The sequence below is a fragment of the Canis aureus genome, chromosome 14 (genome assembly GCF_053574225.1).
Source record: "Canis aureus isolate CA01 chromosome 14, VMU_Caureus_v.1.0, whole genome shotgun sequence".
Taxonomy (NCBI): Eukaryota; Metazoa; Chordata; class Mammalia; order Carnivora; family Canidae; genus Canis; species Canis aureus.
Genome location: NC_135624.1, coordinates 61,406,816 through 61,419,178, shown reverse-complemented (window position 1 = coordinate 61,419,178; position 12,363 = coordinate 61,406,816). Strand labels below are relative to the sequence as shown.

Here is a 12,363-nt window from a genome sequence, read left to right as displayed (position 1 = left end):
TTGGGAACATTCCTCTATACTTTATATCTACATAATCTATTGTTCTATCCATGAAGGTGGAAGCAGAACTGAGCCTGACCTCAGGCAGACAAAGAAAAATTTGCTGTCAGCTTCTTGTTGAATGACAAAATCCCTGAGGCAAAACTCTCTTAAGTTTTTATTTAATTTGTGTTGTACCTACAGCACAACCCTTCTTTGCTGTGTCAAGAATTTATTGAGTTGTAATTAGACTGTCTGAGGGGCAACTACATTCCAAGCTGAGACCTCTTGTGGATTACCCAAGAGCTAGACTAAAATGGGGGATGAAAAGTGATGGATAGAGAGAGAGAGAGAGAGAGAGAGAGAGAGGAAGAAGAAGAGAGAGTGAGGTGGAGAGATTTATAGAATTTGATATGTGCTATTGCAAAATAAGAGCCTACTTTCATATGGTGGACATGTACAAGGGGCTTGATGTTACCTAGAACCCAGCAGTCCCACAAGAAGTGGTCTCATTCTTACTATTATAGATTTATTTTTCTATCCTTTGGTTGCCCCAAGCTCCGTGATTCCTACATATGTTCCTTTTTTCTTTCCTCCAGCGTTACTAAATTATTATGTTCAATTACCATTATTTTAAGGGTCCTATCTATTTTCAGATTCCAAGTATTGCGCAAATTCGTGGCACTAAGATTTTTATCATAGTCTTGTCTCAGCTTCCAATCTGTTGAGTAGCAACAGCCCTTGCATTAACATTTAGAGTAGCCTCGCTGACATGATGACCCAGCCGCTTGCCATACAAATGTAATCAAATCTATTAACGCCTTTATAGATCAAGTTTATTTCTTCTTTATGGAAAGTAGTTGAGGAGAAATGGTACAGAGGAACAAAGGGGTTGGCATCTAGTGGGTATAGATGAGGGAGTTTACCCCTTCCAATTGCCACACAAATCACAAGGAGCGGTTTTTGTTGTTTAGCAATAAACTCTTGAGCTGAAACTTGGACTGAATGTAATTTTCTTTGGGGTGAGATAAGGATGGGTAGGGAAATTAGTTGTTTGGGAAGAAAGGCATATAAAAAGAAAGAATTTTTTTTTTTTACAATTTCTGGCTAGAATCTCATGGGACTCCCTGCTCTAATAATTGCTATTAAGGTCCACTGTCTTGTCTAAGATAATTCTGAAATCAGCACTACAGGGAAAAAGGGTTTATTTGCACTTACACGTGTGGAAGGGTATTTTGTACATCATGAGCTTGGATTGGATCCAAGTTTGTGCTGAAATGTATATTTTTTATATAGAGTAGAAAAACTTTTAAGTATCCAGGCAGAAAAAGGGAAGATGGGTGATGGAATTCATTGACTAGGATTCAGAGCCTTATAGTTCTATGGATAAATTTGTAGGCTCTCCATGACGTGGCAACATGTGTCCACTAGAGGTCAGTAAAAGGCAAGGGGTGAGAAACTTCTCCAGCAGGGCGCTAGTTTCCCCTACACCCAGGTGGGTTTCTCGGTTTTAACACTCACATTTGAAAAGCTTTCTTTTAAAGATGACTAAAATGTGGTATTCAAGGTTTCCTGGGAGAGGAGAGCAAAATAAAGAACTCCATCTCCAAAAGAAGTGAAACTGAAAAAAAAAAAAAAAAAAAAAAAAGGTTTGAAGAAGTCAGAAAACCTTTCTTAGGCCTTTGTTACCTCAGAATGAACAGGGCTATTTTCCATCGCTGATCTTTTGGATGTGGGTTTAAGCAGGTGTACTAAAGCCTATTGCACGCCTTAGTGGGAAGGAAGCTCTCTGCTGCGATTCCAACAGCACATTTTCCGAACCTTGATGGCATTTGTTGCATTGTTTACTATTTTTTTTCTAGTACATGTTTTCCTCTTGTACTAGTTTGCAAGCTTCTTGATGACAGGAATCAGATCTCGGGCATTTAAAAATCCTCAATACTTGAAAAAATCCTCAGTACTTGGCCACTGCTTGACTAGAACGTTGTAGGTCACCTAAAAAGTTTGTGGAACATATATGAATCATGCATAATGTGTTCTTTATTATTATTTGCAAAGTACAGTAGTATTTGTGTAGATGTGTGTGCTTGGAGGGGTCTTTGTCATTGTCTAGAAGATTTAAAGTGGATAAACATCCATATACTACCTTTCTTCTCATAAAACTAACCAAAATGATAATGTCTCAATTTTATCTGTTTGCTTTTCCGTTTCTGATGAAATTCAGAACTAAAAATGGATGTCTCTCTGAGATATAAAATGCAGGAGAAAATAAGATCACTGTTACTTTAACCGCAACCAGTTTTCTGCATAAAGTCAAGATGGATTTCAGAGCTTTTCAAATTGATGGGTGTTAGTCTGGCAAGCAGTGAATTCTGGCCCTCAATTCTCGAGTTGTCAGACTATTTCACAGACCTGCTGCATGATGGAAGGCTATTGAATATTACTCAGACATTGACCATTATGTTCTTTTCTTCCGCCAAGCATTAGGCACTTTCCCTTTAAGGTGAGCTGTTTCCCCCTGACTTTGTGTGTTTAGAAGTCCTATAGAGGAAGCAGGTACCCAATCTGAAATCCAGAGCACTCTCAGCTTTGGCATCCACATCTTTCATGGTAGGTGGCTCAATGTGGTGCCTTTGAACACACGGCCCCAGTGGGAGCCCTATTATCTGCTAAATATTTCTGGAAATGTTTATTCAGAACATGGAGCACAGCAGGCTGCCCCCCTACTCCTACACTGACAGCTAAGCCTTTGAAATGGCAAATGCATAGACCTCCTGAGCGCCTCTACTTGGCCCCTGCTGTTGACATTTTCAAAGTTAACATATAAAATGATTCCATTGAAATAATATTTTTGAAGATCTTACTGCCTAAACTTTATCAAGATTCACAAATTAGCTCTAGGATGACATTTGACTTAGGTAGAGAGTATGAGTTTTAAAATGAATATCTGATAGATTATACTCAAACTAAGCCCATTATGATACCCAGAACATATTGTTAAGCCTCCCATTATTCACTTGAGGCTGTTTCTTAAAAATTTTCTGGTGTTATTTCCAGACACATAATCCTAATTCACTGGAGCTAGTTGACCCTGCAGAGACCTTCTAGTAAAACAGTATCTTCATTTTAGAGGTGAAGTAGTCAAGGTTCTTAGAAGGTATCTGAAATGACTCTAGAGATGGGACATTCAAACTTTTTGAGGTAACTTTTCCCTCAACAATTTAATTAACTTGGTCTATGTATGATCATTGAGAATGATATAGATAGTATCTGATTACATCACAAAATTACACCATCTCAGGTTCATAGGGCAGGCATGATGGATAGAGTCAAATAGCATCATTTCTGATTAAACCATTCACCTTTCTATACCTTGTATTTTCCTTTCTAGTCTTGAAAGGAGGTGAATGTGGGAAAAGAAATGTCATATGTATAAAAAGAAAAAAATCTGATTCCAGGGTATAGGTAAGTGGGGAGTAGGGGCAGAAGGAGTAAGATGGGCTTCTGCACATTGTCTCCTTCAAAGCTTCTCCCAAGAAGTGTATACAAAAAGTAGTAGTGAGCTGGTTAAGCAAAGCAAAAGTTCCTTGGCGATAGTGGAAAAGAGATTGTTTTAGTGTTGGTGGAGAGAGCTAATCCAAGAATCCAAGGCACTGTCTCAGTGCCATAGATAATGCACTTTCTGTTCATTTCAACTCAAAAAATGCTTATTTTATGTTTCAGGCAGGCATTGGATATATATACCAGTGAACAAAATAGAGTCTCTGTTCCCATAGAATTTACATTCTTATGGGAGGAGATAGACACTGAACAAATAAGAGATGAGAAGTGCTAACCAAGGAATGTTAAGCAGGACAAAGGAGATAAAGAGGGATGGCAGGGGTGGGGTGACATTTTGTAATGAATGGTTGTCTTGGGTATTCCCATGGGGACTTCAAAAGGTGTCCAAGGAGCTGCAACATTGCTTAGGCTTTCCTCAGGAGAACAGTGTGTCGGGGCAGATAGGAAATTGGATTTTCTGTCACTTGTATGGCCATTCAGTGGGTCAACCTGTGCCAGCCAAGATACTATACCTTTGCCTCAGGACCAGCCTCCCCACTCCTTCTGCTGCACCCTGAAATGAACTTGTGTGGTCTCTGTGACTGCTCATGTCTCCCATGTGACATTGGTGGTATTGGCCTAGTTTGGCTCTTTGTGAGTCAAACTGAATTTAACTGTTATTAAACCCATTTCTGGCAAATGAGGCTCAAAGGGTATTTGACTTGGGTTGAGATCCTGGTTGAGAACCTGGAACAAAAGAGTATAGCAACTAAATCCATGACTATTCTTGTCATATTATTCAAGAGATTTTCTTGAGATGGAGAGTCAGTTAGGTGAAGACTTCCTTTTCTATTTATGTTTTCTTTTTTTTTTTTTTTTAAGATTTTATTTATTTATTTATTCATGATAAACACAGAGAGAAAGAGTGAGAGCCAGAGACACACAGGCAGAGAGAGAAGCAGGCTCCATGCAGGGAGCCTGATGCGGGACTTGGTCTCGGGACTCCAGAATTGCATCCTGGGCCAAAGGCAGGTGCTAAACTGCTGAGCCACCCAGGGATTCCCCCCCCCCCCCAAGAATCTTCTAAATAATATTGAGGTTTTTTGTTTTGTTTTGTTTTGTTTTGTTTTGTTCAGTAGGTCTCTGCATTCAATAAGCATTTAATCAATACAAAGCTTACTATAGCTACTGTTTGGGGAGGGCTTTGTCCCTTCTTAAAAGGTAGGATACCCTGGAAAGTGTGAGACATTAATGTTTACCAGCTGTTTATACTTATTCTTGTTAAGCTTCACATTTTTGTCTGTGACAGTGTTTGGTGGAGGGAGGGATTATGGGGAAGTGAAGAGAACTTGATTTTACAGAGCAAGAGAAGGTGCAGTGATGAGGCCCATGGGAATGGAGAACAGGAGACAAATTCCTAATTTTGGTGAAGACCAAGATGTTCTTTTGATTGTATTATTCTGATCTTCACTGTCTTAGTATCTTAACTCATGCCTCTATACACATATGATCTACAAAATAGTCGATAACTGGAATGGCACTGGAACCAACCAATCAGAACAGACACCAGGGACACCCACTACTACTGAACCCAAGGGGATTTCTTGGTTATAAAAATAAGTTGAGAAAGGGAAATAAGGAGTGAGTCATTAATAAACACATAAGACTGAAGCAAATATAATGACCTAAACAATGGGGTATATCCTCCCTGGTCTTAGTCCTGAGGTAAGTTGTGCTGGCCACCTTTGTGTTTTTATGGCAGTTGTCTTTCTCTTACATCATGCTTCCTGTTTTTAAACTTGTGACTGTTTTGTAAATACAATAACATAGTGATTGTTTAACAATATATCTGCTGGTGTGCCTAGTGTTGACTGATGACTCTCATTTGTAATAAAATTTTGAATCTCAAGGATATTTGAAAACTTACTATATTCATGTAGTGTTGTATTTAATTTGCACTGAAAAATTAAGATGTCTTTCCAGTATCAAAGCAGATGCTCAATTAATATTTGTTAGATGAAAATTTATGAAAGCAAGAAGCAAGCAAGCAGAGCTCAGATGGATCATGTCCTCCATAAAGTATTCCTGACTGCCTAAGCTGGATGTGATTTCTCCCTTCTCTGATTTTCCATTGCCCTCTTGTTTGTATTTATTACCTCATGCAATTCGTTTTCTCATAAACGCACACACAATGCCATTTTCTCAAACGAATTACAAGATTGCAGAGTGTTTTATACTTTTTTATATCACCCATACTCTTTTGGTAATGAAAAGTTGAATTGGGAAGAGGGGATGGGAGAGACAGGGAGACTTGGTGGTGTGATTTGATAATGGCCTCAACTAATATGGTAACAGTAGGAATGAAAGAGAAGGGGAGATAAAAGAAGCATAATAAAAGAATCACTCAAACTTCGTAATTGGATATGGGAAGATGGGGAGAAGGAAGAGTCATAGCTAACTTCGGATTTTGAGCCTTTAAAGTATTAGGGTTCTTGGACCTAAGGTCTTTCACAAGCAATGTTGTAAAGCTGTTTTACTCACGGAATATGAGCTGATATAGAGGGTTTAGCAGTTGCTTTTCAACCTGGAATGAGTTTACAGTTCAGCCAAGGTTACACAGCTAGTAAAAGGCTGAGTAGGGATTATGAACTCAGGGAGTCTGGCTCCAGGGCATGCTTTCTGGCCACTGTGCTGTGTAGCCTCTTGTATTAAATGAGATAAGGCGTATGAAACTTGCAAACTTGAAAGCTGCATACAAATGTTACTTCAAATAAACATTATGGGAAGTTTGTGTTATTGGAACTGAGACTCAAAGCATGAGGAGCAGTCAGTGGCAGATGAAGAGGGTTACAAAGGAAAATAGAGAGGTCACAGAGGGCAGGTGGTTCCACAAAGGCACAGTGGGTAGCCTAACATGTGGGAGAGGGAAGGAGAATGTATGTAGCTAGTAAACAACCTGACCAAACCTTTGCCCAGTCAGTTCAGTGAAAATGGAAACCTGGGGAGAGCATTTACTCTTAGAAATTTGATCCCAGAGTTCTCAAAAACACTTTGGATCAGAGAGAGGGGGACAATGACTTGGGGTTTGCAGCTCAAATATTTCTTCCACCTGCCACACATGCACACAATATCTTTGGCTAATCAGTTAGGATAAGGCTTATCCCAGAGCCTTCTTTCGCAGGCTCTATCCTTGGAATTGTTTCTAAATGTAAAGTAGGAAGTGATCTTTTGTTTGAGCTGCAGAATATAAGAGCCGGGAGTCCAAGATTCAGCATTCAAAATGCAAGTGATGTCCTCAGAGACTATCACAGCATAAATAGAATTCCTAAATGCAGAGGGCAAGGATTCTGCATGGCCCACATACACAAAAGAACCAACAGGGTAGCAGTTGGGAATCAATTCTGTTAAACGCAAAATACAATAGGGAGCAACACTACATTGTTGCAGAGGCATTCTTAATTAAACAATTCAAATGTGCTTTTAATTCCTGCTAAAATGAGGAGCAGAGAGAAGGCAAATGGGCAGCATTTGGTGTTAAATGTCATGCCTTGGAAAGTACAGAGTGTTAGAGGAGCCTAGACAGGGCCAAACTGGTAAGAACACAGAGCATAGGGTAGCCAAAGACGGGAGTAGGGTCAGATCGTGCAAAAAGCCTTTTAAGCCATGGTAAGGAATTAGGATCTTATTCTTAAGAAAATAGGTAGCCATCGGAAGATGAAGAAGAAATTGCATCTTCAGTTTAGTGTTGGAAAGGGAGAAAGAATTGTTCAGGATGATGAAATTAAGAGGCCATTACAATAATCTCTGCAGGAGACAATGATGGCTAACACTTGGGGTGCCTCGCTGGCTGCGTCCATAGAGTGTGTGACTCTTGATCTCAGGATTATAAATTCAAGCCTCACATTGGGTGTAGAGATTACTTAAAAATAAAATCTGTAGAAAAAGATGGCAACACTTAACTAGTACTTAATATGTGATAGTCATTCTTCTAAGCTACTTTAGAGAAAACGTGTGTTTATACATAATAACTCATTCAATGCCATGATGATACAGTAGATGGTGTTTTTATACCCCTCACACTACAGATGATGAGACTGAGGAACAGAGAGGTTAAGAAACATGCCAATGTCACACATTTAATGGTATAACTGAGATTTGAACTCAAGCAATGTTTTTTTTTCCTTTTTAAAGATTTTTATTATTTATTCATGAGAGAGAGAGAGAGAGAGAGAGAGAGGCAGAGACACACACAGGCAGAGGGAGAAGCAGGCTCCATGCAGGGAGCCTGACGTGGGACTCGATCCTGGGTCTCCAGGATCACGCCCTGGGCTGAAGGTGGTGCTAAACCACTGAGCCACTCGGGATGCCCCTCAAGCAATGTTTTTAATAACTACAATACACTCTCTGACTAAGATAGTCTTATTGGGGGGCCCCACGTCGGGCTCCCAGCATGGAGCCTGCTTCTCCCTCTGCCTGTGTTTCTGCCTCTCTCTCTCTCTCTCTGTGTCTGTCATGAATAAATAAATAAAATCTTTTTTAAAAAAAGATAGTCTTATTGGAGATGATAAGAAGTAAACTGAGTCAAAAAGTAAGCAAGAGATCCAGCACTTGGTGATTCACTGGAGCAGTGGAGCTAAGGACTTTGGTTCGAATATATTGAAATTGAAGGGCCTTGGGTCAGTCAAAGGAAGTTAACAATTGCAAAAAAGGGCTAGAAGGATCTGGGTTGGAGCTCCCTATTTGAAAGCTTCCAGAGTGGGAGAAATTCAGCAGGGTGAGTGTGAAGTGAAGAATGGAGAAAGATGAGGGCCTGGTCCATAATCTTGAGTTCTCTTCACATTCAAGGACACATAGAAGAATAGGAATCTACCGGATGCCTGGGAAGGAGTAGCCAGAGAAGAAAAGGAGATGAGGACAGTGGGTGTCACAGAAGATGAGGTAAATGAATTTCAAGAGGCAAGGGTGGCCGTATGAGCAAGATGACAAAGATTTAGCCCTAATAATATCAGAGCTGTATACTCACTAGTTTAAACAATATTTATTCATTTATTTGAGGGGTGTTGGGGACGAGGGACAGAGGGGCAGAGACAGACTCTTAAGCAGACTCCATGCCCAGCTTAGAGCCCAACACAAGGCTGGGTCTCACAACCCTGAGATCATGACGTGAGCCGAAATCAAGAGTCAGATGCTTAACCAACTGGGCACTCAGGTGGACACTCCTAAACAATACTTTGAGGAGGTTTGGCAAAAATAGAAGAAAAAGATTTGAGAGATGATTAGTTTTTAATGTAAGTATGCTTAGCATGTGTAAATGCTGAGAGAGACGGAGTCAGGGTCAAGTTGTAGTCAGAAGACAGAGGAATAAACAGTGTAGCTGTTTCTAGATGTATTAGTGAAAATAAAGCTAAACTGCTCCAACAAAAAGAACTTAAAATGCAATAGCTCAAACAAAACCACCCTTTATTTATTCCCCGGTCACACTGTAGGGCAGCTCCTTTGCTAGGCATCTCTATTCCCCAAGGACATTCAAGGATCTAAGTTTTTTTGAACCTGTGTTTTCTTGCTCCCCCAGGGCATTGTTTTGTGGATGGTGGGTCTCCACGGAGTCCTTTTCTGTCTGAGGGAAAGAGAAACAGTACAGAGGAGGTATCCTTGTTGTCTTAAGATGCTGGCCAGGAGATACATATCACGTCTGCCAACTACGTCAGGTGACCACACCTACCTGCAAGGGAGGTAGGAAACGGCTATCTAGCAAGTCACATGGTTTCCCTACAATTTTATTTCCGTGTGAGAAGGATGTTGGGGGGGTGGGTATTGCAATTTACAGTCTTCTCATAAGAGGAAGGGATCAAGGATAAGTTGAGAAATATATATTCTCCAAATCAAATATCTCTTCAATTTAAATGCTTTTCCGGAGTTAGGAGGAAAGCAATCTGATTGAGCGAATTCAAAACAAATATGTTCCTTATTGGAAGCCCATCACCTTTTGGGAAATATTTGCCTTATTTAAGGAGAGTGCTAGAGAGAATATTGAGACTTTTAATTTAGAAAACAAAAGTATCCCCAAGAACATTTGCCTAATAATAAGAGGTAAAAGTTCTAAGCCAGGTAGAGCTTTAAAAGAGAATCAGCTGTTAGATAAGACACATATTTGGGGAATAAAAACTTTCTCTGATCACCTCAAATATAACACCAGGTTCTGGTGTTACCACCTCTTCTGCCTGCCTCTGAATCGACAACTGGCTTTTGTCCTTAGACCTACTGAAGTTGACTATTCCTTTAGGCCAGTTGTCATGAATGTGACAATAGGAATACAGCAAAGGTTGATGAAAGTAAAAAAAAAAAAAAATTTTTTTTAAGAACACAAAATATATCTTGATCATTGTACAAATAAGTTAATTTTACCACTGTCAACTTCCCTTCTGATTTCATTATGGTAAATTATAACATTATTATTTCTAACTGGTGGTCTTTTATCTGACATCCTCAGTTACCCAAAACAAAGCAGAGAAATGATGTAGGAAAATATCTGAACGTTAAAATGAATGTCACAAAATTCATGCAGTAAAACTCATGTACTTTTCTTACAGGAGAATTTCTGGCTTCCCTTTCACTCCTTTTTCGCACATGGTTTGCACAGGCTGGATTGTCTGGAGTAGGGCCGCAGATGAGATAGGAAGCAAGCTAGAGGCAGGTGTATTGAGAGTATAAGGGATTGATGAGAATAAGTCAGCAAGGAAAAGCAATGTAGAAATAAGTGTAATGCCACATGAATGGGACTCTTGAGTCTTGAGGATATGGAGCTGACATTCAGCTCCATATCCTTTAATAATTTCTGAGGTCATGACCAATACAAGTATCAGAATAGGAATTCATGATCGTAATGGTTCTGGAATAGTGTAACTGTAGGGTTGTTTAAAATGGAAGCAAGTAAAGTGTTAAAACACTTTTTAGGTATTTTAAGGTGTAAAATCAATAGCAAGTCTCTCTCCCACTCAGAATGAATTTTTATCAAAAGACTCAGAAGATGAGTAAATTATATTATATCTATTATGCTTTGTGTCCTGGAAACAGTGAAGGAAGGAAAAAATATTTTTTCTCTCTTCTCTGGATAAGACAAATTTCTCAAGTAGATAAAAATTGTCCATCACATTTCTATTTCCTTTCCTTGCTTCAACTTAATGTTTTATTTTTATTTTTATTTTTATTTTTAGAGAGAGGGAGAGAGAGAGAAAGAAAGAGAGCGAGAGTGCACAAGCAAGTGCAAGGAGAAGGGAAAGGAGGAGGCGGAGGAGCAGAGGGCTCAGAGGGGAAAGAGAGAATCTCAAGCAGGCTCCACACCCAGCAAGGAGCCCAATGAAAGGCTCAGTCTCCTGACCCTGGGATCATGACTTGAGCCGAAATCAAGAGTCAGATGCTTAACCATCTGAGCCACCAGGTACTCGGCCTCAATTTAATATTTTTGACCTTGAAGGAATTCTCATTACAGATTCTATGCCGTCATTCTGCACTAAGCCCCTGACTATGGCACGTCAACACCTCCCCTCCACATCACCCCCTACTTCCCCAAGGGCCACCCTTGGCCACTAAGTGCTCCAGTGACTAGAACTGGGCCTGGCACCTAAAAGCATTCATTATGTCTAAATGAATGAGTGAAAGAATATATGAATAAATGAAAACAAAAAGTTCCCTATGCCTCTAATTGTCTTCATATTTTCTCTAGAATTAAAATTCGTTAATTCAAACACTTTCCAGGAGTTAGGAGGAAGGCAATCTGATTGAATTGATGCAGTATGAAAATGTTCATGATTGAAAGCCTATTAATCTTTTGTGAAGCATTTGCATTGCTAAGGAGAGTGCTTGATAATCCAAATGAATACCTAACTCATGGAATTTTAGGCAGAGGAACAAGGTGAGACTACAAAAAAACAGGCAGGTTTAGTAACGATATTGGGCTGAAGAGAACTGATTAGGGCAGATTAACCTTACCTGGGAATCTGTTTGCTTCCAGGGTGAGAGTCATTAAAGCTGCCTCTACCTTTTAAAATGTCTTTTTACCTTCTCTTCCGAACCAGTAGGTTCTCTATGAGCACATAAATGTTTTCTGGACTGCTTTTATGTTCCAGTAAAGTAGAGCATAGGACTAGAGTGATGACAGCCCTTTGTATGGATGGGCCATTTCTAAGTCAGAGACCGTTTGCCCGAGAGATAGATTTAGGTCTTTGTTATGGAGGATGTTGGTTTTGGCAGAGCAGTTCAAGTTCAAATGTAGAAACTTGAATGGCTTGTGTAGGGATGCTTCACACATCTAAGATCAATCTCTGGATGACCCCCGGGAATTTAAGACTAGACTTTGTCTGGATTGGAGTGATGGGTGTGTGTGTGTGAAGGGGGAGGCTGGAAAGAGTGCAGTTTGGGATGCACAAAAAGATACATACAAGATTGGCCATGGATCGTCCTCTGTCTTTGGAGAAAAAGTCAGCCCTTCTTTCCTGCCTTCCCCCCACCCTGCTCCTTTTCTGCCTCCATCTTTCCTACCCTTCATGTAACAATATTTATGGGTCACCTTCCTTCTGTGTGGCTGGCCTCTTTCCTACATTTTGTTGCATTTGGATATTATGTTCTGAGGGCATACCATTTGGAGTCACTAAGACCTCAGTTTTGCTTGATTTTCCTATAATTAACCAATCCTCAGTGGTTGGTGGTTGTTTTGTAATCCTAGGTGTTAATAGGTTAATTCCTTAATAATAATGAAGAAGGAATTCTCAGTTCTTTTATGCCTTATCAAGTAAGACTTGTCCTTCTACTCAGGGTATCAAAGCAATGAAATCTTTGATGAAGATT

General features: G+C 39.8%; 1 protein-coding gene across 2 annotated transcripts in view; it reads left to right on the top strand.

The window, feature by feature from the left end:
- The window catches only part of LOC144283713 (uncharacterized), a 118,065-nt gene that overhangs the window by 9,167 nt on the left and 96,535 nt on the right, over positions 1–12,363 (top strand). Inside the window, exons 3-4 of one of the 2 annotated variants that reach the window (XM_077848181.1) lie at positions 8,365–8,457; positions 9,092–9,252. The exons of the other annotated variant lie outside the window; for it this stretch is intronic. Of the exons in view, the coding sequence (XP_077704307.1) occupies positions 8,428–8,457; positions 9,092–9,252 (191 nt within the window). The 5' untranslated portion in view covers positions 8,365–8,427. The remainder of the gene's footprint in view (positions 1–8,364; positions 8,458–9,091; positions 9,253–12,363) is intronic. 2 annotated transcript variants of the gene reach the window in all.